This window comes from Lonchura striata, chromosome 3, assembly GCF_050655825.1.
Source record: "Lonchura striata isolate lonStrDom1 chromosome 3, ASM5065582v1, whole genome shotgun sequence".
Taxonomy (NCBI): Eukaryota; Metazoa; Chordata; class Aves; order Passeriformes; family Estrildidae; genus Lonchura; species Lonchura striata.
The window spans coordinates 51,696,540-51,723,339 of record NC_140705.1 but is presented as its reverse complement, the minus strand read 5'-3'; the positions used below and the strand labels follow the sequence as shown (position 1 = coordinate 51,723,339).

At 37.1% G+C, this 26,800-nt stretch overlaps 1 protein-coding gene across 2 annotated transcripts in view; it reads right to left on the bottom strand.

The window, feature by feature from the left end:
* Positions 1-443: 443 nt before the first annotated feature.
* Positions 444-26,800, bottom strand: part of RNF217 (ring finger protein 217) — a 62,864-nt gene continuing 36,507 nt past the window's right edge. The window contains exons 3-6 of one of the 2 annotated variants that reach the window (XM_021547159.4): positions 24,623-24,787; positions 17,211-17,412; positions 10,808-10,879; positions 444-8,709 (exon numbers count right to left, since the gene is read on the bottom strand). In XM_021547159.4, coding sequence (XP_021402834.3) covers positions 8,636-8,709; positions 10,808-10,879; positions 17,211-17,412; positions 24,623-24,787 — 513 coding nt within the window. In that variant the 3' untranslated portion in view covers positions 444-8,635. The remainder of the gene's footprint in view (positions 8,710-10,807; positions 10,880-17,210; positions 17,413-24,622; positions 24,788-26,800) is intronic. The other variant, XM_085575108.1, reaches the window with a different exon arrangement.

Sequence of the window (26,800 nt, the reverse complement as noted above, 5' to 3'; positions counted from 1 at the left end):
CATCAGGACAAGTTTAAAGATCAGACATTACTATGGTAGATTCAACAGAAGACTTCAATGAACCATCTTTCTAGATCTCCTAAAGGCACTCTGAAGAGGGCAGCAAGAAATAATCCTTACAAAACATTGACATGAACTAAAGCAGCCACATAGGTAGCATATGTGATATTACAGCAAAAATACCATTGTTGCAATACTAGGCAACAGAAAATATCGTTTTAGCTAAATGCAAGACAAAGGTATTGGGGAAATCTTATCAGCATTTTGGTTGTGTGAATGCTGGTTCTAGGAGAGAAAAAAATTTAAAGAAATAACTAGTAAAAATAAACTAATTCTTAAGGTGAAAGGAGTATTTTGACTCATGGCATGTTCTACGTAATAAATTATAGATGGATCACATTTTTAAATCTTGAGATAATGCTGAAATAGAAGTCATTAAGATATGTAGTAAGTCACTTAAAATTTTATTGCAGTATGGCTCTAAATCAAATTCCCTAACACCAAAACCTTTAGATATGCAAGCTCAATCCTGACTAAACAGTTACAGTTAAGTGTTCACAGTATGTGACAGCTATATTACCAATTAGTAACTCTAGGGTAGAGAAAAAGCCCCCTCTACAGTTCTGAAAAACTCAAGAGTTTCATGAAAAAAAAGGTTCAAAGGGATACTCATCTTAATTTCTCCTGTTTTCCTTTATAAATGCTCAGTGGAGGAAATGGAACATATTAAAACCATCTTGTGATCATGAATCTGTAAAAAATAAGACCTTCCAAGCATAATTTTTCTTCTTACCCCCCCATTAACTTGATTTCCTTCTGATAATTACCTTTTATACTTCATTTTTTGACAGATAATTGCTACCATAAGCTCATGAAATTCAAGGTAGTTTTAGAAATTAGCTTATTCCTGATTTCAATAATAGTGGCATCAATGTTAGTAAGAACAAACAGATCCTTTAGTAAGTTTAGAACCTAAAGGGTAAATTCCACTGTCTTCTGGAAAAGGAAGTAAGAAGAAATAAACCCCACAACACCCATTTTGAAGCTATCAGAAGATGGCAAAATGAGTAGTACTTTTCCAGATCACACCTCCCACCCTGCAGTGAAGGGCTGGGCAGAGATCCCAGAGCTGCGCCACCATCTTGATTGATGGTTTTGTCCACTGAGATACCCACCCCAGAGGAGTTACAAACTTGTATTAACAGGACACGATAGTTCCAGCTGGGTAACAGTGAAATGCTCTCAACCTGTTTTAAGTTGCAGTGTACCTCCATGTGCCATATTCCTTGGTGCTTCCACCTCCAACAATTACTGTGAACAAGGCAGGAGTGAGCCCCTGAGCTGGCAGGTACAGCCACAACAGGCTGTGCTTAATTCTCCTCTCCAACAGGCTGCATTTCTTTCAGTGGTTGAAAACTCATGGCTTCTTATGTTGGAGGAGCCAGACTTACTCTAACAACCTATGATGAATTTCTGCAGAAGTCTGAAGGAAGACAGCAGTCAGGAGGAGGGATGGGGGCAAAGAGCAAGTTAAAAAAAACCACAAAAATGAGATAATCAGAATTAAAATAAGTATGCCATATTACTTTTATGATAGGCTAACTTCTTCCCTAATACAATATTTGTCAACTTTCTCAATAAACCAATACTCATTAGTTTGGCTTAATGTAACTGTAGGAGTCCACAGAACAGGAATTCCCACATTGCTGTGTTCAGGGGTATGAACCCCTTTCATTTGTTTCATGCAATAAGGCACTTACACATTTAAAATCCCTCATTATACAAAACACTAAATACTGGAATTCAAGTGTTGATTTCATGGGCATTGCATTCCTCCAGTTTTTAAAATTATTAGTCATCCCATAAAAGACCACAAAAAGCTCCCATCACTGATGCATCTAGCTTGCATGCTGCCCAAATGCAGAATTAGAAATTGCTTTTTAAATGAATCCACAGTGTCTGGCCAGCACCCTAGTTGTGCCTGTACTCTAAAAAGGGTGTGATCTATTATCTCACTACCCTCATTCCTTGCCATTCAAATTAAACCTCTTTTAAAGGGAACCCTTCACCCTAAAATACACAAAACAAGAGATGGGGGCAAGAGAAGACATCTCATTGAACTGTCATGGAATTAAATTCAGCTTGTACTCCTCGGAGATTTTTTTTTTTTTTTTCAACACTATTCTCATCTCTACCATAGTGACAAGAATTAACAAATTAACAAATACCCGAAAATGTTATTTTGTACTCAGATGGTTAGTTATGTAACAAAGACTGTGCTGTTTAAGTAAATTTTTAAAAAATTCAAAATTAAAAGCCCTGAAGAAAAATAGATTTCAGCATCTTGCTTTTGAGTAAATACAACAAAATTATTATTTTGCTTATATCTCAGCAAAGCATTAATGAAGCAACTTCTTATGAGATCACATTTTACAGGGCAAATTTGATCATCCACCATTTTCACGAGTCAGTTTCAAATTATGAAATTTAGAACGAGAAGGAGCACATAGAAACAAAGTGTGTAACAATGGAAACATGGTAAACAATTTATTATGAGATGGTAAACAGTGAAATGTAAATCTATCCCTGTCCTTGCAATTTCTGACACAAAGCAGCAGGATGCAAATTGATATGTAAAACTCTTAAGAGTCCATTTTTTATGCAAAAACACAGCCCATGACTAAAGATTGAATCCATCTGCTCACCCAGAGCTTGCATAAGGCATGAAGATGTTTTCTGACTGCATCATAGTTTTACAGGACAGGTTTAAAAGACCTGAACAGCTTCTCTGAATTCTGTAAATATATTTCCTTCTAAAAATGAGGTAAATGTGGCATTGTGTTAATAACGTCATGCTCTGTGACAGTAAGTTAAAATTGTGAAAAATACTGTTTTCAGTCTGACAAATTTTCAACAAGGTGAGAACTGAATGGGGTTGGCATGCAATTGTGTTTAAGACGTGCAAAATTCATATTAATGCTAAACAAATACTTTTACACAATAAGCTTCGCTTCTGACTTTAACCTATCCAAACACTTCAGATTAATTTTTCATGTTTTGATAAGCCAAATAAGCACCTAAAAAGGTTTTCTTTTGCATGATATGCGTATTTTAATAAATGCATCACTATTATGGCTATTGTGTTATACAGACAGATTTATAAATTAACAGTTGGAATTATGTTTCAGAATGTATGCATTTATTTTTTGTTATGGAGTAATTAAAACTTATTACGTATTTTAAACTTTGAAATCAGAGCATGCACTCTGAGATCAGTTTTCACTTCCCTACCTTATGGCACTTCACTACTAGGCCAAGAGAAGAGAAGCATCAGTGAATAACTGCCTAATATGTGCAGTCTGCTCCTTACTGCAGAGAGAACATATGGTTCCTGAACTCGTATGCACACAAAGGTAAGGAAGAATCAGAGAGGAAGCTTCAGTCTGCAAGCAAATGCATTTGTTAGTTTTATTACAAAAATGTTTTGGAGTGCTAAGTACTCAAGCTGTAACAACAGTGAAAACACTTTCAATAGAATCAAGGCTCAGCTGGCTTTTCAATTAACAATAGCAAGATAAACTACCCAACAGATTAGCAAGATAACTTTTTAGATGTTGTGCACCCTCAAGTTTGAGTGTTAAGTCCCAAAAATACTGAACAGCTGCAATTCCATTTCTTGCAGTGTGCTGCTATTTGTTACACTGAAGAAAGCAGAATTTGAAGAAATGCTATTTAACACTGTCTTTGGGTTTTGTTCCTAATTTTATTAGTGACTGAAAGCATTAAGGTTTCTTTATTATATTAGAAGCTAGTATCTCCTCTCCTGACAATCTGCTCTAATGAGAATGTTGTTTGGAAATTCTTCCCAACTTCTTCCCTCTCCTGTGCTGACTAAACCCATTAGCATCATTCTGTAATGATAGGAGTAGCTCCATAGTAGCTCACATTATTTAAGAAGTGAACCAGGTTTTCCATGGCTATCAACACGCTTCCAGATGTTTTTATAAGAGTATTTGTGACCAAATTCCACACTGGCATAAAAATAGTTTTCTCTGGTTTAATGGGGCTGTGACTGATGTCAGGAATGAAGCTGACTCACTACAACTATAAGGCTTAAAAATTAAAAGAAAGTAAGAAATTATGTAATAGTTTCCTCATGTAGGATTCTTTCCATCAGCAGAGATCTAATATAGATTATAATAGTAACAGCAATCTGTGGTTCTTATCCACAACTTGAACCTGTACAATTAGCATACCAAAAATTATGATTGTAAGGTTTGCTCAAGAAACAAAATAACACAATTGAATTAAAAAAAAAAAAAATCTAACAAACCAACCAAGAATTTACATGGCAATCCATTTGGCCACTGAATATTAAACAGTTTCTCAAATCTAACTGGCATAAGAAACCATTCCACCACTGGTGAATTTGTATCCTCTGGCAGAATTACTGCCCCACCTACACACCATTTAACATCACACAAACTGTGACAGTCTTTAGAAGAGCCAAAAGCCTCTTGGCTAAAAAGAATACCTGACGGTGATCCAAAATGCTTTCTAGTTAAAATTGACAGTAGTCCCTGCAAATTAGTATTTTTAATAAAGTAAAACTTTTATAATTAATAAATAGGTGTAAATTACAAAAACCCTTAACACACCAGGAAGAGTTACGAAGTCAGCATTAGAAGCATCAAAACCAAACACAAAATCTTCCCTTACACATTTGCACTGCCTCAAAGGAAGATAATAGATCACTCAAAGTGCACTGTACTTTGGTGACACTGAACAGGTAGGAATATGCTGTTTATTATAAAGGTGATAAGAACTGAAGACTCACTGACTTTTTTGTATAGAAATGAGCCTGATGGGTCAGCTCAGCACAAAGCTACTTGTAATTGTTTTTCTGCTTCTTGCTTGTGTTCCTACTCAGCCTATTACCCTCACTGGCTAATAGACTTACATAAGGAAAAGCACAATTATTTTCTAGTCACAAGCTCCTGGATAAACTGTGTACATATACCTAACTATGCTCTGAGATGCCACAGGTCAGAAAACAATCCTGCTGCTGATAAGGCCCTGGGACTTGACCCCACTACCGAAATACAACTAAATTCTGCAGAGTGGAGAAAGGGAGAACAGCTCCTGGGGGGTGGTGTGTCCAGCCAGCCCTCCAGCAGGAGCAGGATGGGGAACACACAGCCATGGCACCATGGGGAGAGCCCCAGCTCTGACTGCGTGCCTGCACACAGGACTGAGCACACAGCCAAATCCAGCCCCAGGCAGCCTGAAACAGAAGGCTGGTGTGGAATGGATTTAAGCATTTCCTAGTCTGAACACAGGCACTGATAAGCAACATCCTTGCACGAAGATAAACAATCTTAAATATCAACTGTCGCAAAAGCAAACACAATGACCACAACCATCAGCATACAGTAGTGTGGAATCTGCCTTAGCAGGTTAATATAGCTGCCTGATGAAGTTTTCTGCTAATAAACATGGAGTAAAACAGCCCAATGGTTTCTTTTGAGTAGTTACAGAAAACGCAATACACTTACATAATTTCCTTATAAAGTTCATTCAGTTTCTTTCAAATGAATAAATTAATGGTTTTAAAACAAATGACGTGACTTTGATACATGTAAGTTTGCTGTGATGAGTTGCTTAAAGGCTAATGTTTAACTATATAAAGCTTTGTACTGAGCTACTTCTCGTGCTTTAGTAGGTTACATTATAGATTTATAAAAATTGTATTTATGTACTTTTCAAGTGGTAGTATTTTTATACAGACAGAAAAAGACTTCCATATCCCTATTATGACTGGTTCTTGAACATTTATCCTGTTCTACAGAACAAATTATTGTAATTCCTTGCAATTACAAAATAATTAATTGCAAAAAGTATTGTAATTCCTTTTTCTCTACAGAAAACTCACAGACTCGCTCATCTTTACAAGGTCAAAGATGTCTCTTTCTGCTCCGTATAGAACCATTTCCCTTTGATTTAATCTGTTCTGACAAAATCAAAATGGCCTAGATATAATGATAATGTACAAGCTGAGTTGTATGTTCCTTTTCTCCACCCACAAGGACGTACTGTCTGAATAGAAATAAGTGCAGATCTATTATCTTCCCTTTTATCTTCTGTTTTATGTTTTTTATTCTAGTATCTTAGTTTCAGATCTTACTGAACTCTAGTTAAAAACTGAAAAAGGCAAACATGGCAGAGTGAAAACAGCTACAAAGACTGTAAGAATATCTCTCACATTTATACAGAACCAGGAAAAGAAAGGAAATTAATCCACTGTGTAGTTAAGTAAAGATAATCTCAGGTACTAAAATATTCTCAAGGGGAATAGTTTGACAACAAATTATAGACTGCATTGCAAACCCAAATCTATCTATATATATCTTGCTCTCTGAGGTCTGAAGGTTTTTCTAAATAATACAAAAATATCTTCATTATTTGACATTTAAAGAGAGGAATAAAAATCCCTGAGTAAGCCAAAGACAACTGATATGTATAGCCTCAAAAACCACTCAAACCCAAGACCAATTTAAGGCAGCTTCCAGCTTCATACAGAACACAAATAGAAAACTGATGTGTCTCAGAAGAAAATAAGTCTAAATAACATGTGAATTTGCATTGACAATAAGCTTTTGAATTTTATTTCTAGACATCATTTTTCCCTTCTTAATTTGAAAATCTTTGAAAAGTACTATTTCTACTCTTAGGATAACAGGGTAAACATGCCCTTAAATTCAAATGGAAATTATTAAATAGTTATTGACTTCTATGGTGTGCTTGAAGAAAAAAAAAAATGCAAGAAAACAAAACCAGAAGCTGACAGAAAACAAGCATACTAGCCAACTATGGTAAACTGATATTTCTGTTTCCAGGTAAACAAAAGTTATCAGCTTCTTCCACTGAGGCTTCAAAGTCAAAAGTATCTTGTAACAGTATTATGTTGGTGGGGCAGAACATTATTTGCTTAAAAAATACAACTGGATTCAGATTTAACAACAATTTTCAAAGAAAGTGGTACAAAGTACATCCCCTTAAGTGGTATGTCTTTTGCAAGCCTAAATTTTGAAGTCAGTAGACTCTTAAGGACATTTTCCATCTTCCTGCTTCCCCTTTCCCCATATATACACAAACATATATATAAAAATATATGTGTATCTTCAAACACACAAACCGAAAAGTACCTTCACAGTACAAATCCAATCTTCTTTAAGATTAGCTTGTATTTTTACTGAATGAAATAGATTTTTTAAAATTCAGCTCCTTTCTTTATTGTTTCAGTGTTCTGTCTCAACAAATTTATTCTAGCTTTTTAAGTGATACTTGTATGATAGATTTGGATTAAAATTAGAAGTGTAAAAATTCTCACTAATTGACTCCTTATGCTGAATTACATTGTTTTTGTCATGATGCACTGAGAAAGAGGTTTGGCAGCAAACAGTTGAACTTAAGAAAAAAGAGCAAAGATAGCTATTCTCTTCTGTCACGTGACAGGAAGAGAAATGCTGGAAGCAGAAAATAAGAATGAAGTGGTCTCCTAAGAATTTATGATTGCTTCCCTTACCCTGGATTCACAGATTTTCCTCATAAGACATCAGTGGATACTCCAAGACTTATGTAGTAATAGCCTACTCAAGGGAACAAACAAATAAAATGTGGTATTTATGTTATAAAATTTCATCAAGTCAATCCTCACACAGGTAGTGTGTAGCATGTGTTATCATACTCCAAGTCAGAAAAAAAAAAAAGAGCAGGTTTCCAGCTTCCCTGAAGACACATTTCAGGGATATCTTGGGACAGATCAGGCCACTGACACATCTTGTTATCTAAACCCTTCAGATTTTTCTGTACTGTGAGAATTTAAAAATGAAGTCCTGTTGTAAGAAATCTTGTCACACCCTCTGCCATTAATATTAATAGACTGTCATAAATAAATTACTGAAGTGAAACCAATCACCATATTCTTAAGTATCTCGGCATGCAGTACTAAGGGTATTTCCCTCTGAGGCACTGCAGTTTGGCAGTGGCAATGTGCACTCCACTAGCAGGAGGACTCAGAAGATAACCAGCTGTCGTGCTCTGGCATGTGATGGGGTTTCGGTATGCTGAACAGAATGCTGTGTGATGGAAGTTATTTACAGAAGTAGTTTTTAATACCAAAAGTAGTATGCTCAGTATACAGTAAGAGTCCAAACACTTCTAAGCATTTCCACCTTAAAGGCCGACATTGAAGTTAAACGAGCACATGTTAGCAGTTAAATGCTTTCTTCACAGGCCAAATCGGTAGTAGAGTTGTGGCTACAATACAGACTTGGATTGTCTGGTTCAGAAACTTAGACTCAAAACCCCCCCCAAAGTAATAACTCAAAAAAACCACAACCAAAAACATTTAAAAAGCAGCAGCCAGGGATCCCATCTGGTTGAGAGTGCACCGGAGCAAAGAGGCTTTCTGGTCTGCAGTAGTGTTTTCAGCTGAGGGAAGATGGCAGGAGAGCCCCCATCCTTCTTCCAGGGCGGTGGCTTTGATGCTGTAACCAGCACTGTATTGCTCGGTTGCACAAAACACGGATAGCCCTTGCAGGACCACCTCAGTTCAGGCGAGTAATGTCCATCCTCACCAGGGCATACCTGTCCGTGACCTTTTCCTCTGCTTTTTACAAAGGCAATAGATAGGAAACACAAATAAACCTGCCAAAAGAAGGAAACATGAAAAAATACATAATTAAATGCAATCCTTTGTGCATGTGTTATATTCTTTAGATATATGTAATCAGAGAGCTTTTCATTTCTCGGGAGAATTTAGACCAGGCATTTGGATAAGCAGAATAAAATACTAGCTTGCAACAACCAGTGTCTTTGATAATGAGTTAAACTACACTTACTCTTTCCATTACAACAAATTCCTGCTAACCCTACACTCACCTCTGACAAATTAATTTTGAATCATGCTGTTTGCTATATGTTACAAACACAAAACTGTTAAGAGCACTCTGGAAATTCTTAGATCTAAACTTAAAGCTGATGTAAGTAAGCTAGTTTTCAATCAAATTCACATGCAATAGAGACAGCACATTATAGTTTTACTTTTTATTTATTTTTACAAGCATCCTCATCTACTGTGAAGTAGTACCAAATGTTTATCTTTAATAATATCAAGTGTTTATCCTTGCCTGGACAGAGTACTATTTATTCTTAGGTCTTTTGAGAGAAAGCTGTAGAAACAAAAATAAATAAATACATCACAATCATTCAGGTGAAAAAAAGTTTGTCAAATAGTCTATACTCTTTCAAACCCAAATAAGAAGAATCTTCCTTTTTCTCTTGCCACCAGGTGACTGAAATGGCCAAAGATTTTCTTTTCAAACAACACTACAGTAACAGTATAGACCAAAAGACTACTACAATCACAGGGTTGTTGCTTTGCTCAATAGCCTTGTAAATGGTGCAGTATGGCTTTCAGCTATGTAACTAAAATTACTCTAATAGTGGTTGGCAGCAAATGTTGCTCTAATTACCTCAAAACAAAAACTTTCCTATAAATAATCAATGTTTTTGGAACTGTTCAAACTGCTGGCCTTGATCATATCTTACACAGCCAAGCCTAGGATGAGACTTCAATGGCATTCTGATTATTATTGCAAATGTTGTTACTATATTACTGCAAAACCCTCTTGATTTTTAGTATATAAAAAAGTGGATTTTTTCACTCACCATAGATTATACCAGATTGCAGACCAGAATAAGATTTACTGGCACTAAGAAGCCTTTATTGTTTAAAATTTTGGCATTAAAATGCTATTGAATAGATATTTAAGATAAGCACTGCTCACTCTTCAGTGAAGATGGTTGGTCTAAATACAGAAATTGCAGCAATATATATATTCCTTATTTGGCCAGATGTAGTCAAGAAAAGCTGTAACAGTATTTTGGTTACAGGTTGGTTACTTCCAATCTTATTAATATAGCTATCCTGGTGTATTTTGGCTTTATTACATCAAAATAAAGGAGCCACATCCCAACACACCTCAGGGCTGGGCATGCACTGCAAGTTCTCAGTGGAATAAGCAGTTTGATGAAAAGCTGTGAAGCAGCATGATCCCTCAATGACATATTGCTGCCAATATAAAGAGTGGATATGCACTCACATGAGCAAAATTATACCTTGTTGTCACAGCTAATCTCCTTCCTGTGGGAAAACTCAGCTGAGCCAGGCAAAGAGCAGCTTTGCTAAAATATCTGTCCACGTTAACACAACCACATTAACAGAGCTCTGATACTGTAATCAAGTGAGTTCAGAGTACCAGTTTTTGTTATGGAATACAATTTGGCAGGCTTCACACTGGATCATGTTTTGAGACTGACTCATCCCAATTTGCTGCTTTGTTGCTGTTGCATTTTCAAGCTGAGTTCTTGGGACTAAGCCTTAGTTCCCTAAAAATCTCATCATACACATGACCAAGATTATAAAATTGTGATTCAATAGGGCGATTATAAGGCTGGGTCCAAGTCAGTCAGCCCCCAGGATTATGTTTAAATTACTCTGGACTTTTTGCTAGTTTATCTACAGCAGTTAAAGACATTTATTTGGAAAATTAAATAATTGGGAACAAAAATAGAGATAGTAAGCATAAATTAAAAAAAACCCACCTTTTTTTAGAAAAAAGTAATGTGCTTAATACTAAAACAGCATCTGAAATCTGTACTTTGTCACCATGTCTTTGAGATGTTATCTAGAGAAAGTAACTGCATAATCAGGATTAGTTTCATTCACATATGTAACTCTTACCTATTACAACAGCTACGGCTCCCAGTGCCAGTCCCAGAACCAATATTAGGGGTGTAATAAGTAGTTTTCCAGCTGAAATGCAAAATTCATTAAATAGTTCAAAGAAGGTTTTCTTTTTTCCTTTCTAACAATTCATAAATGTTTCAATATCAGAAAATATTTTAATTATTTTAAAAATAATATTTTTACCTCTAGAAATAGGATTCCTATTTGTAATTTCATCCTACAAATTCACCCAGGAACTATCACCATGCAGTCAGCTCCCTATACGCATTTCTGTTTGCCCTCTTCACCCACAACAACTCTCTGAGCACAGCTTATTTCATACATTAACAGCTTGCATTTATTTCTGTTTCCATTCTGAAATCCCTCAAGCATCGACAGGAACATGATAGCTATAAAGCTACTATAATTTGGCTTCTCCGGAATCCTACTGCACAGCAATCAGCCTGGAGAGATGCCAAGCAAACTAGCATCTTGGAAAGTTTAGGTTAGCTCAAGGTGATGAGACCATCACCTTTAAATACATTTCTGCTCACTTTAAAAGGTTACAGTGAAGTGCTCATGTACAGCTGTGATTTAGGTCTAAGTCAAACCACAGACAAGTCTATTTTGGATCTACATTTATAAGGATATTTTGTGGCTCTTACATGAGTAGGGCAGTGATGCTGAGCAGCATACTTGCTAGAGCAGAAGACCAAGAACAAATAAATCATGTTCATATTCTTTACTTTCTGATGAGTTCATGATTTGTAGAAGTTCACATAGTGAAGGCAGGGGTCTTGCTGAAAAAGTGAATTTGAAACTGAACCAGAACCCAAGCTATCTTCCTTGCACTGCACACTTTCAATGGAAGCATCTCCCTGGCTCTGTTTGCTGAGCAGTTGGGTCAAAGACATCCCTTAACTGAGCTGTATGAAAATGCAGGAGGGCAGGCACTTTTACTGATACACCAGCAGTCTGAGCAGGGACTTGAAATTCTGCAAATCTCTAAGTTAGGTATGTGTTTGAAAGGTCACCTCTAGAATGGGAGAAAAATTGAGTTTGTTACCTCTCTCTTCCCTCCCTCAAGTCACTCATACCAGATTTCAGTAAGTGGATTACTGCATTCAATAATGAGGTAAACCTTTCCATAACCTGAGAACTAATTTGAGCAGTCTGAAGGAAAAATGAAATATTTTGGAAATATTTACAGCAGTTAAATGAACTGGTCCTTTTCTTGCTCTGTTTTGATAGCTTTTAAATTTCATGGGAGTGTAGTGGGTGGGAAATATTAATTCCTAGAAGAAAAAAAAACCTGGCAAATATTTGTATTACTCTAGTTGCTAGGGATCCTAATGGAATACCTTCCTGGGACTCCACTGAGCTGTGTTCTATACACACAGAATTTGTCAAACACATTATTCAAGTGTAGTCAGAAGAATGAATATAAAGTGGTGGAAAAACTCAAGAAAGGACAAAAATAAGAAATAAAAAACATTTTAAAACATTATCAGAGTCTTCAGCAATTTACAAGCTTTACAAGTAAAGCTTGTAAAATATTAGAGCTTAAGGTATGAACTTCTTACTTCATTAATAGCCATGTAATTAGAACGATAGAAGATTATGTTTGGTACCAAAATTATTAAAAACTTACATCACTGAGCTGGTGACTAATTACACAGAAACAGTCTATGGGAAGGGCTAAGCTAGCCTTCAATTGGAATAACTTCTTTTCAGACACACAGAACAGTTCCTGAGCTAATTCAAGAACTTGTTCACTGACATTTGACAAAGAGCTGAAATAAAGCATGAGTAGTGTCTTTCCTTCTGCCTGTGATTATGAAGTTACGAGTACTGTGAAGTTGTATTTTATAATTTATCTTATAATTACTTCATCATTGTGAGACCGTATCTTCTTTTAGTTAACATTTCTAAAGCCCAAATTTCAAAACAAATACTTTTTCTACTTAAATATCCATCACATTCAAATCCTTAATATGTCTCTGCCTTTGTAAACTAAAATTAACAAACAACAGAAGGGTGAGCTAGGCTTGCAAATGTTGCCATCAGGAAGAGTACAAACAGCAGCAATCACTGGCAAAGCAGTGGGTATGTACTATTTGCTCCAATGGTTTTTATCTGCATTCTATGAAACAATTACAAAATACTCAAGTTTTACATGTCAGAATTGAAAACTATTTTATATCTAATTTTAGTTTGGTAAACATAATTTGTCATAGTGTAAAAGATTATGAGGCTCTTTATCATAGAGGGAATCATGACACACCAAGAAATGTCACTGAAACTAAGGCTGTTTGCTGCAGGCACTAAGCCTCCTATGTCTGTTAGCTCTGAGACTGAGAGACAGAGAGCAAATGTAATGCCTGTCTCAAAGCTGAATAAAATCTTGGGTCATTAGCCCATGTGGTCATGTCAGCAGTAGGCTATGACAGCCAGTTTGTTGTTGTCCCAGGCTAGCTTTTAAGGGTAACTTAACAAAAAACAATTGAAACAGAACTTTTGTACAATTGCACTCAAATTAATTGTAAACAATTTCCCTACTGGGTGGCCCAGCATGAATAGGCAGACATTTGTGGTAACACAACCGTATTTGCAGGTGTCTCAGAGGGGTTGCCTTATTTGTGATACAGAGAACCACATTTTTCTGCAAAATAATGAAGTATTTCAGGAAACATGAGGGAATACTTTTCCCTTGCGTAACATTGGGTTTAGTTACAGGTTTTAGGGTAATATATCCACTGTACTGGTCACAGGACAGTTTCTCTAAAAACCATGCTGGCTAAAGAAGGGAAAGAAATGTCAGAAATCACTTTTGCTCTCAGGTTTTCTTCTCCCCATGATTACTATCACCTTAACATAACAGCTGTTTTATGAAGAAAAGCAAGTTTAAAATTATGCTGCCATAGATACTTTTCCCTTATTTTTTACTGCAGAGCAGTTTGTAACCGTATACACATGCTCCTCAACAGAAATCATAGCAGCATGCCAGCCTGCCATTCAGTGATCTTTCTGCACACTCCACCTAGCCAGATTTTAGAAACAACCAAAAAAAAAAAAAAAATCATTCCACATAGCTACAAAAACACATTTATTAAAGTATTTCTTCTTCACAGCAATAAAGTAAAAAGTCATACAAAACCCCCACATATCTAACAACTCCTCACCAGTCTCCCACATAGCCAAGTAACATTCCTTTCGTTTCCACTACTTAGCTAACTAGCAGAAGCATTTTTCCACAGGAAATCCAACCTTTGTTTCTCAGTACATGTTACTAAAATACTTTTAATGGCATCTCTGATACCATCTCTTCTTCTGCTGACTTTCAGAAGAACAGAACCAAAACCCAGGCTTGTGCAGTAATACCTACTGATGATAATGCTCCTCTTTTGCCTGATAAAGGATTTACATATTTGTATTTTCAGTTCTAGCTACTGGGATCTTCCTGAGCCTGGGTGTGATCCCTAACTGGAATTCAACATTTTTGGGTTTTAAATTTGATCTTAAGTGATTAAGACTAGTAAGCTTCATCTCAACACAAATAAAACAAAAAAAATAATTCAAATATCATGACAAAGTAGAATCTGATGGACAGTCCATAAAAGAACTATATGAAAAGGCCAGCAAGCTATTATTATTTGCTCAATACTATGATAACAAAAGTAGACGATGAAATTATCAGGAATCAAAAAAATCCAGGACATTGTCCACATGACAATTTCACATAGTGAAATCCTAGAGCCTCTACCAGAAATGTTGTGGAAAAATTAAATTTAAGTACTGTTAAAACTAGTGAAGAATCCATCCACTGAGGGCTGTAATGCAAAGGTTCAGATACAAACCTTAACTAAGAAAGTGTCTAAAGCATTGATTACTGGAAACAAACAGGGAGTGAGATTTTATTTCTAACTGTCCACTGCTGGGGACAGATCCATTAGGCAGACCTTTATACAAGCCAAATTAACAGCCACAGATCAATTCTGTTGAATTGTTTTACAAAGATAAGATGATCCTAGCAAATTTCCAGCATTGCAAATGGCATAATCCACAAGCAAACTGTATCATAGTTTAGGATTATATCTTCTCCAAAAGGTCAGGAAAAAGGTCAGGAGGTACAATCTTATAGCAATATAACATATTTTTAAAAACCAATGTGAAAACCCAAACATACACTTGTGTGGAAAAGAGTACAAAAACCTAGACTGGCTCACACACGCAAGTCACAGCCAAAACTTACTGCAATGGAAGAAGACCTGTGAGGTCGATTCCCAAATTCAAATCTGAGGCAAATTTCTAAATATTTTCATTTTTTATTTTCATGTATAAGTTCTGTTAGGTCTCTGGAGTATTTTGGTAGTTATTAATAGAGTATCAGGATCAATATTCAAATCTAGAGCTGTAGAAATGACGGCAATTTAAGGTCATAAGTACTGATGAAGAATTTTCTGAATTCTTGTCAACTTGAGTGTTAACAAGCTATTGTAAAAACATGGGCACTTACTACATGTGCTGACAGATTCAAATACCTTTATCTCTATTCAGATGACCATTCTTGTAAGAAAATACATCATTTTGGAGTTTTGGAGAGAATTTTTTAACAGAAAACCCTATGAGAAATGTAATCTGAGGCTTTGAGCTTTGCTAATCTTTCTTGGTTTATTAATTAATGCAAACCACAAGTACACTTGCAAATAGGAGATGAAAATAAAATTATCTTATACCTTAACTATGTGTGATCCTGTAAGTATGAGCATACACATATTTACCATGGAGTTTTAATATCCAAAGACCAGGCTGAATAGGGCTCTTAGCAACCTGATTTAGTTGAGGATGCCTCTGCTCATTGCAGGGGGCCTTTAAAGGTCACTCTCAGCCCAAACTATTCTATGATTCTAATAAGGTTACCCATGATTCTGCATGTGAACAGCACTGACTTGGTAATGTCTATGAGTACAATCTGTTGCTACAGCAGATACTGATTACACCAAATATAACAAGATCTATTTAAAAAAAAGCTTACATTGTTTGCCATTGTGGCTATTGCTGAATGCTCTTCTGAAATCTTACTAAGTGCTTTGAAACAGTTCTTGAAGTTTAAGCCCAAATTTTTAATAAACATTTATATTTATGTGCCCTAATGCCAGCAATGTCTTTCATCTAGACTAGATCTTCTGGTGTGTTGCAATTCATCTCTACAAAATGTTCAGAGTAGGCACCTCCAATCATCTTCAATTTTTATCTCCTTTCTAGTTATTTCTGTATCTTTAAATCACTTCTCTCAAAGTTTGTTACAAAGCCTTGCAAGCTCCTAAGGTCAAACTAATGGGCTTGGATGACATATTGCCACTTTTTTAAAACAAGCATTCTAGGTTTGCAAATCTCCCACAATGCAGAGCAGCAAGACTGGCATTTTCATTCCCAGGTCTACAAGCTTGTGTGTCAGATCTTATGTTACTCTAGAAACCACCTAGTTTTCTTACTGGAACATGTCTGGCTCAGGACACTCAGGTTTGCTTTTCCCCACATGTTCTGCCTCTTGCCTTTACCTCTACAATCAAGCTCAAAACATATCCTCATTCTAGGTGAGCTACAAGTCATCTCCAATTTTTATGTCTTAATTCAAAGTATGGAAAGTTCTATTTTCCTTGACAGGTACCTGTTTTTTGACAGTTAATACATCCATTTCTTGTAACATTATAGGTTGCCTTATATGCTGTAAACTCACTACAATGACTGAACTTCACATATATGAAAGACATCACAAAATATACGAGTCTATTATCTTGTGCTTCTATAGGTTGAGACATATCTGGCTCAAAAGCAAATTATGAGTGCCTTTTGGTTTAATAAAAATACATTTTCAGCATCATTCTTTTGTGAGCAAAATTAATGTATATAAGTTGTATTTTGTTTCAAGCTGATTTTATCTGAACTAAAGCTACTAGTTAAAAGTGTCCTCCTACTTATATGGAAAAACCTTGAGTTTTTCTACTCAGATCAGGTTCAAATCCAAAGAGCATTTTATTCAAACAGACTTATACCAAGGCTAATTTAAATAAGGTTTCTTCTCTGACCCACTTCTCCAATATACCTTGAGAATAATGAACACAGCCAGTGACATGCATATTGACAGCACTTTCACAGTTTGCTTATGTATTATAAAAAAAAAAATTAGGAAACAAGCTATCAGAAGAGTACACAATACTTAATCTTACACAGTCCATCTAAAAAGGGAGGGCAAGTGCCATATATTTAAATATATTTAATAAGCCATCTTTTGAATAAGTGAAAAACATCCAGTCCAGCCAATCCTTTAAACCACTAGTTTTAATTTGACTGCAATTGCCCTATCCCCCCATCACTTCATTGTGCAGCTCTCCACAAGGAGCATTAATCCACTCACCACAGACAGAGCCTCGGACTAATCTCCTTAAATGTGGTCTCTCGGGGAGGTAGCGGTATTTGCATCCAAAGATACTGAGGTTTGACGTGTGGTCTCCAAAGAAGCGGAGCTGGCGGTATCTCTCCCCACAACGGTAACAGAAATTAGTGTTACACTGTGAACAGGTCATGTGGTCACACCCTTCGGTTCTCTGGATGTGGATCTGTATGAGCAAAAGGAAAAAAGGAATATTTTTCCCCCCTTCTCAAGCACAGGAAAGCGGGCACTACCCAGGGCAGTTCGTGTGCCAGATGAAAAGAAGCTGCAAGCAACCCCCTGCTAAGTCAGTACTTGCATTAATTTATACTGCAGCTGGCTTAAGACAATAATGGTTTTCTGAGGCATGTTTCAGAGCATTCAATGTGAGTGAAACTATTGTTTCCAGACTACCACTTCCTACATAACCCTCTTTTTTGTTTAAATTTTCTTCATATCAGATGAGAATTTTGCCCTTACTGATATTTTGGTTTTATTGCTGAAGTAGATATTTTAGCACCAAACTTCATTAAAAATAAAAGCAACACAGTGAATATAGTTACGAACTCTGTTTGACCTCTCCCCAGATGGGTTTCCCTCTTAGGCCACCTGTGGCTCTACTCCCTTTTCCATCACAAATTGATTTGGCATTTTGTAATAAACACCAGAAAGACACTGCTGTTACAGTACATGATTTGAGAAGTATGGATGCTTTCTCCTTCTTAAAAAAAAACAAAAAAAAAATATCCACAAACTATATGTGGAATAAAAACTTATACCAATCTTTCATGATACCCACAGCACAGCATGACACAGGGCTGCCCTAGTTCTATAGCTATCTTTCTACTGATTGCCTGCACAAATAGTTCCCCATCCAGCATTCTAAGATCACGTTCCACAGTGGAATTGTAGATAGTCTAATAATTGAGGTTGAAAGTGATGCTCAGGGTCATCTATTTTAACCCCTAACTCCAAGCTGGGATAACTCCAGACAGATCACATTGCTCCAGGTCTCATCTCATTAGACTTAAAAAATTTCCAAGCATGGGTATGTTGCTGCCTCCGAGCATTCTATACCATGCTTCACCATCCATGGGGGAATACTTTTTTCCATTACACCCAATTTGAATTTCACCTGTTGAAACTTGTAACAGATAAATCAATGCCTCCTGAAAACTTCTATACTTACCTACATGTATTTATTTTGCAGGGAAGCACAAGCAAAGACATGACATGACCACTCAGTGGCCCTGAAAGAATCAGAGACACTGAAAGCTCAGCAAGCTCCAGAGAAGCTTGTGACTCCTGGGGCATCTGACATTCTTGAGAGGGTCAAATGCATTTGTTCTTTGCTGTTGATCTGGGCTTACCCTGCTTGCCCAAACATCTATCTACACTGGCAACTTATCCACATAACAAAGTGATGCCTTCCACCTGCAACACTCATGGTAAAGGTTACAAGGTAAAAGTAGTTCCAGATACACCTGCCAGCATCCCTGTGCCACAGTAGTGATCTCAGGATTTGGTTTTCTATACTTTCAAACACTTTTCATACAAAAGACGGGCAAATATTCACAAAAGAGAGAACTGGGCTATTAAAAAATAAAAGCTTTCTAGTGGGCAAGTATTCTAGTAGATTTGTCTGACTGAGCAAACATACCCCTTTACTCCAAGGAATTCTCCTGTATTACAGGTGTCCTGTTTTTCAGAATCATCTGAAAAAACACCATTGCTGATGAGCTTTATAAGCCACTTGACTTCAAAACTTTCACAGTTAAGCACTGACAGCAGGCAAAGCAGAAAGAGAACTCCACCTAATATTATATTAACTTAAGAAGACATACACTTTTTTCTAAAAGGGACATTATATTGTCAGTTTGAATTCTTACTTCTCAGGTTACATGTGAAAAAAGATGTTGAATCCAGTTCTGGAGCCATAGTTTATTTACTGTCATTCCTCAGATTAACTTGAGCTGAAACAAAGGTATTTTAATAGTGACAAAGTATTTTGACAAATTAACTTTAAAATTTAATTCAAATTAATTTTTCAGGGGACCAACTCAGACAGCAACGATAGAGACTTTTGTAACTTAAAGGGTAATTTCCCTTATCTGCTGATTCTATCTTAAAAATGTAAATGAAGGAACTAGATTTTGTGACTAATGAGAATTAACTGGTTGCTTTATTTTTTTTTTTTTTAATCAAGACTGTTGAATTCTGCTCTCTCTTCTCTAATTTACTAGCTCACTTAAGTTATCATTCATCCTAATTGTAATTCTGTAGAATCATGGAACCTATAAAAATCCTAGATTCAAACCAAAATTACTTCACGTTCCAAAAATTAGTTAATTTTTTTGGTAGTAAGAACTTCAAAGAGATGCTAGCAATAGCCTTTTATGTTCTACCATTCCTATCAGAAATATCCACATCTTAGAAACTGCCTATTATCCTTCTACCCATGCTTTCCTAGAAGCCTCCCAGCTCCAGCTAAGTCATGCCTTACTCCTGAATCATTTGTCCATCTACCTGTTCCTGCCCCAAATTCTCCAGACATACTGTCCTCTTGAAACATGAAAGAAGCTGATAAGGATTTATCATCTTACAGACAAATATTGCAACTATATGCACTTCATATTTGCTTCTTCAAAAAGCAAACCATGAAGACATTTTAGTCAATCCTCATCTGCACGTATAACTGTCTTCAAATGCTGTGAATCTGGAACAACCAGCTGTACTCGCCTAGATCTTTTTATTGCAAAAACTTTCCTTCTTTCCAGTGAATAAAAACTTGATTGGAAAAAAACAAAGTAAAAGGGCTTGAACTCCCTATCACATGCTTTGCAACTGACAATGCCAGGTGAACTTTGTATCATTTGGTCAGGCTGCTTTCAAGCCTAAGACATGACATCTCAGCAGATCAGCTTCATCTCTGGTTCACACGGGCATGCCTCCGTGCCCTCCAGATAATCCACTGACGGGGATGGGTTACAAACCTATAGGCTGAGCAAACAGTCACCGCTGGCTCAGATCTCACGAGTGTTCCTGCCCCACTGACAGCAGCACGGTGCACAGGAGGCAGCCGGGGAACGCGTGGGGCCAGGAATGCGGCTGGCTGCGGGAAGCTGCGGCCGTGCGGGGCCCAGCGCTGTGGGACTGCGGGCTCCCGTGCAGCGTGGCCGCTGCAAGCCCAGTTTCTGCCTCCATGCATTCAGTCAAAGCTACAGACTTCATCCTGCACCCACACCCTGCTCAAAACCAAAGACGTACGCTCACCTTACAGGGTAAGGTTAGCCATTCAGAAACCCAAAAATAGCTTCCAGAACAACAGGGGAAAAAACTGCACATCAAGGGCAGACACATCCAGTTCAGAGTCTTAAGAAGGACAACTGAAGTAGCACAGTGGCTATTTCAGACCCTGATTTTACCCCCTCTGCGTGTTACATGTCCTCTCATAGAAAACTTCTAGGGAAATCACTTCCAAGAGTTCTGAGGATGAGTGGCCACATCTCCTCCACCTCTGAAAAGAAACCTGCATAGCTTTATCACTTTGTATACAAATAAGGACTCTCCTCCCTCCAGAAGAGAATTACTTTACAGAGTGTTTCCAAAACTATGCCCTGAATTATTTGATAATGCTTACAGGAATCAAAACAGATAAGAAATACATGCTCCTTTATTTCCATTGACATGCTTGTTCTTAAATTTCTGCTGCTGTTCAAAGCCTTCTAACCTAGAGCTGCTATGAGGTGCTTCCTGAGATAGTGCTGCTTTTGAAATCTGTGGTAAGATAACACCAGCATGGAGTATTTCCTTGGTTTGCTGTACTGTAAAAACACTTGTGTAAACAAAAGCATTTTGTTGCAAACATACCAAGAAGTTATAAAAAATAAGCCCTTAAAACAGTACTGGGGAAAGACAAATAATGTTATAAATTTTGGCAAATGACATCCAATAATGTAGTAAATTTGCACTTATTAGCCAACTTACTCTAGAACAAAACCAGCACTTTTTGGACAAGTCTTGTTGAGAAAAATGGTCTATACTGACTCTCAAAATAGTGTATAATAAATTTGGAAAAGCCTGTATTAAGAAAAAAAAGTCAAAAGAAATTAGGATACAGTTTAAAAACTAGCATTTTTTCAATATTTCCATACTGACACACAGTCACAACATGAATCTACAATTAAGCATTTGGACTGTATGTAACATTTTGATTATCTTACATAAACACATCTTGGAGAGACCAGGTAAATAGAAGTGATTCCTATTAGATGTGCTAAAAGCTGTATCCTACTACAGGAAAAAGTAATCAAGTTTAAGCTAATAGTCCCTGCTATATTGACATTACAAAGGATTATGTTCTTTCAAATTACTTACTCAAACCACTGAAATGCTCATATTTGCCTGAGGATCTGCCTCTGTATACACATACCCCCAAATGTGTTTTGATTTTCTCACCTGCATGCCCAGAGAAGATAATGCATTCAATTTCTCCATGGTACAGCTAAAAAGAGTCAGTGTGTGTATGTATCTGTAGGTATAAATAATTATCTCCAGAAGCTATCTGCAAAATATGGTCACAATTTACACTGTAATCAGTATCACACTTGGGAAGTTACTAGTAATATTACATACTACTTCAGTAAAGAAACTACCTCTACTTAAGTTTCTACCACTGATTTCTATTAATTTCAGTTTTAATGTAGAGATAAAATACTAGTATCTTTTAGACACAATTTAATATTGACTTTCCTCAATCTGTTTGCCAATTTTGGCCGCTGCAAGTTTTCAACCAGAATATGAAAGATGCTAAAAATATGTGTTCACCAGAAACATTGCTTCTGTGGACCTAGAACACAAATAAATCAAATGGTGTGTTAGAAATTTTTTTTGTCACTCTTTATTTTATTTGGAAATAGGTTTCTCATCTGATTCAATGTTATTTTATATACAGGTTTTGGAGGGAGGGAGGGAGGGATGGATGGGAAAGAGAGGCAGAGAAGTATTATATCTAATCTCCCTGACTTCAAATTGTTAACTGTCAGAATGCTTTTCCCTACATGCCCAGACACTTACTAAAGATTTGATGAATATACTGCTTAACATGTTTTTGGTTTTTTTTAACTATCCAAAGATGTATTTTTTTAACTAAATGCCAGCTAAGTGGTACTTTTGATTACTTGCAGGTTATAGATTTGATTTCAAAATAAAGAGTATGCTGAGAGAAACATTTTGGACATTGTAGGCAGGAAGAACTTTTCTTCTGAAGAAAAAAGTATCAAGGTTTGGGGTAACAGCACAATTTAATACAAGGTTGAATTGCCTCTTCAATATTCATTTACAGTGCCACATTACCAGGAAGGACTTAGCAGAGGTTCTTTTTCTGTGCTAATTTTGTAAGTTTCCATACTGCTTCCCACCATGTAGGAGGTTTTATTTTCCTGTGATTAAGAAAAGAAATCTCGTGTATTTTTCAATTTAGCAGTCAAATTCATGCAACCTCATGCTTCAGAATTAGTAACAAGCCTTGTAAGTTTCAAGTGCCCAGCCTTTTCTTCTGAAGATGGTGAAAAGAGTTGAATATTTAAACATGGCATTTTAAATTTTAACTTATTCATGCCAAATGTTAGACTTAGCAGTTTTAGTTCCTTTCTCTTTCCAGCTATCACCCTTCTTACCACCCCTGGTTTTCCACATTCATATATGTTTTTGCTTGGTCCACTTTCTTAATCTTTTGGACAATTTATTTAAGTTACATCATTCCCATTGTCATAAAATCTTTCACAAGTCAAACAAATTAAAACAGATTGCTTCTTTCAGAGTGGGAAGAAGTAAGTATTTTACTTTAAGACTTCCCAGAAAGTTACTATTTTTAGAACTGACTCAAATCTATCAACTCTTACCAAAAAGCAAGCAGCAAAAACTTTGTTAAAAAGGTCACACGTGTTCAGGACGAAGGTTAAACAACCAGCTGCTGATTTCAGAGCTTTACAATTTCTCTCTTTTGAAATCTTTCAATTTTAAGCTATGGTAACACAGGCATTTTCTTTTCAAAGACCAAAATATGATACTGAGTGAACTGATGAACATTTTCTTATTTGCACAGCGTAAGCCTCAAAGTGTTACATATTCTTTGTATGTTTATAAGTAAATCTTCCCATTCAATATTAATTTTCTCTGAAACAGTCCAGCTTTGACTTACTACTCTGTTGGTAGCTGTGAAAAAAATAATGAACAAATTTAAGAGAGGCCTTCATTAAAGGCAACTGGGGCAGGGATATACAGGGCTGTTGCATCTCATCTAAGTAGTGGGAAATACTTCTCATCCTCAAAGGGATAAATGGCATTTTTAGGGTGTGGAACTGCATTAAAGTGTTAAAAATTAGTAACAAGAAACACTTCAGGGCAGGATCCACACTGGAAAAGACCCCTGAGATCATCACCTCCAACCTTCGATCACCACCTTGTCACCTGATCATGACACTGTCACATCCAGTCATTTCTTGAACACCTCCAGGGCTGGTGACTCCATCACCTCCCTGGCAGCCCATTCCAGTGTTTAACAATCCTTTCTGAAAGGAAATTCCTCCTGATGTCCAGTCTGAACCTCACCTGCAGTCTGATGCTATGTCCTCTTGTCCTGTCACTGGCTGCCCAGGAGAAGAGGCCAGCCCCCACCTGCCTACATCCCCCTTTTAGGCAGTTGTAGAGAATGAAGAGGTGCCCCCTGAGATTCCTTTTCTTCAGGTTAAAAAGAATGCTCAGCTACTCCTTACAGGACTTATGCTCCAGTCCCCTCACCAGCTCTGCTGCCCTTCTCTGGACTCACTCTAGCACCTCCAATGTCCTTCTTGAAGTGAAGGGCCCAGAACTGGACACAGCACTTGATGTGTGGCCTGTGAAGTCCCACCTCAAGGTACAGTTTATGAAGTAGTAACATTCAATCCTACAAAACTTACAGTTTTTCCAAGTCTTAGTTTCCCTTAGTTAACTTGTTGACAGAGTATTTCCAGCCTTACTCAGACATTGAATACACTCAAACTCTCTGGAAAACCTGACAAAGGGCACTGAATTTCCCTAAAGCTTTCAATTTCTTTAAAGCTTTATTTTAGGATTAATTTATTTTGTAATTAATTAACCCAAACATTTCTATGATTCATCAAAGCCCCCTCTTAATAATTTCCATAATGTTTCTTTATATGCAGACACTCTGCAGAATCAGTGCAGGAACCAGCAAAGAAATTTGACCTGTTTTTCTCAATGGGTCATTAACAAGAAACTGCACAGCAAATGTGAATTTCATTTCCAATGCTGAGCAGAAGCTATAAGTATTTATTTTAAATGTATATTTGAACAGTTTGAAGCCACTACCTGCAAGCCAAGGGAGAGAAGCTCACCTTGCATTTTGGACACTTCTGGGCATTCCTCTGCCCGTGTTCGATTTCGTTGGCCCAGTGACGTAACAGCTTGTCTCCCTTCTTGTATTCTTTGCAGTTAACGCCTTCATGCCAGGGAGAGTGGCACTTGAAACACCAGACAAATTGGCAAGATGGACACTGGATCTGTATGAATGAGAAAACACCACACGTTTGCAAGCTGGGTGCTGATACAACTAGAAGGCCTGTTTTAAAACCACTGCTTTTCAATTAAGAGAGCAGCTGCCCAGCAAAGATCTAAGATGTTCTGGAGGCTGTTTTAAAAACACAAGAAGTTGTGGAAGCTAGCTTGTTCTTCTCCTTTTTAAAACAGATAAAATAAAGAAGTAATTGCTAAAGCTGGGAAAGGCCTCCATCAAATGAAGCACAAGCAGCTTGGATTAATCACAGGCACTACTTCCCAAAGTGATTGTGTGGGTCGACTGACAAAAGGCAGAGTCCAGAAAGCTTATTCAATTGCCTCCAAAACATTTGTGAGAGCACCTGAAAATTAGCCAACAGTTTTCAGTGCAGTGGATCTGTCTTTCTCTAGGAATAAACTGCACTGCCAAGACTATTACAGAAAGTACTTGGTTTTCTGAAGGGGCACTGCAGACCTCAGCACAGGTTATGATACTTATATTAGAAATGGTCCTGAGAAAAGGAGTCCTGAGCAAGGCTCTCATCCAAGAGCCACAACTACCAAAGGGAAGTCAGGCATCTCCTTTTGCTCTTGATTGCGTCAAGGCAAGCTGAGCCTGTGCCAAACAGCCCACTTTGTTACAGACCACACCTAATGGCAAAACCCACAAGCCATACTCAAACTGAGAAAGGATCTATTCTTTCAACTCCCTCAATTTTAAATAATTGTGTCAAATAGGTACCATCATCATCATGTCTTCTTCCACACCGGCTTATTTTTTTTATGAAAAGCTAAGGCCAGCAGCTGCTGTGTTTGCAGGAGTAATAAAAAGAGGCACATTGCAGCTGCTTATCTGATGAAAGACAGGCCTCCAACCTGGATCATAACTTAGGACAGCAAGAACTAGAAGACATCTTAGACTCAGGCACATCCAGACTCCTGCATTATGTTCACTTCTGCTGTGTTCAGCAGCAAAATATCTCAGTCACTCAAGTGACTGCTGAGTCCTGTCCACCATCTCCAGCTGCAGTCCATGTCTGGTACTGCCCTGGCTTTGTACCCAGCTGATGGATGGGTCTGAGGAATTCAATCAGCCAAACCAAGAGTTTTTGGTTATATCTGTGTCCAGACCAGATATAACCAAAACCACAGAAACACCAAACCAAACCACCAAACCACAGAAATATCTGTGCTGACCATGCACGGTATGGGGGTGCTTCTCAGGAAACTACATCCTAGAGTGTAGTCAGATGTGAAGTCCCCAAAACATATTTCTCAAGTTCTCACTCCCACCAGGTGCTGTGCCCTCCTGTTGAGTCATGACAACTGGTGTTATGTTTCCTTGACTACAATTAAGAGTCCAAAGTAGGTGCTCTGATCTCCCTTACATACTTTGCTGAGGCTAGCCAAAATTATTTACACATGCAATCACTACATCTTGTTTAAAGAGAAATGACACATTAGGGCTGAAACATGTAGATTGCAAACACTGTTAGTTTTTACCTGAAAACTCGTCCAAGGCTACATTAAACAAAAGCAACACAAAATAAGAACACGGTTGTTAACAAGTACAAACCCAAATCAACAGGTCAAGAAGTTAAAGCTTCTTCCGTAAAAAAAAGGCAACATAATTTAAAACACAAGTTCTGTGGGTTTGTTTTTTGTTTCATTTGTTTTTTGATGACTATCTGACAAATTATTTGCATACTCCATCTTTCTATTATAGCATGTACGTAAGTGAAAGCAATGCAGCAGCCATCAGGATATGTATTTAAATTTACACACACACTGACATCAGGTGTTTCCAAATACATTAATCAGAAAGTACTGAAATACAGGATGAGGCTGTAACCACAGGAACTCAAAATAACATTTCTTACCACAAATGGCTCTAACTGAACTAGTGAGAACTCTATGTTTCATTACCAGTTTCCTCTTCCACCTGTCACCCTGACAGCACTTCCCTCAAAACTGAACTTGTAAATAGTTTTTATATTTTAAATGGGCCATTTCACTTC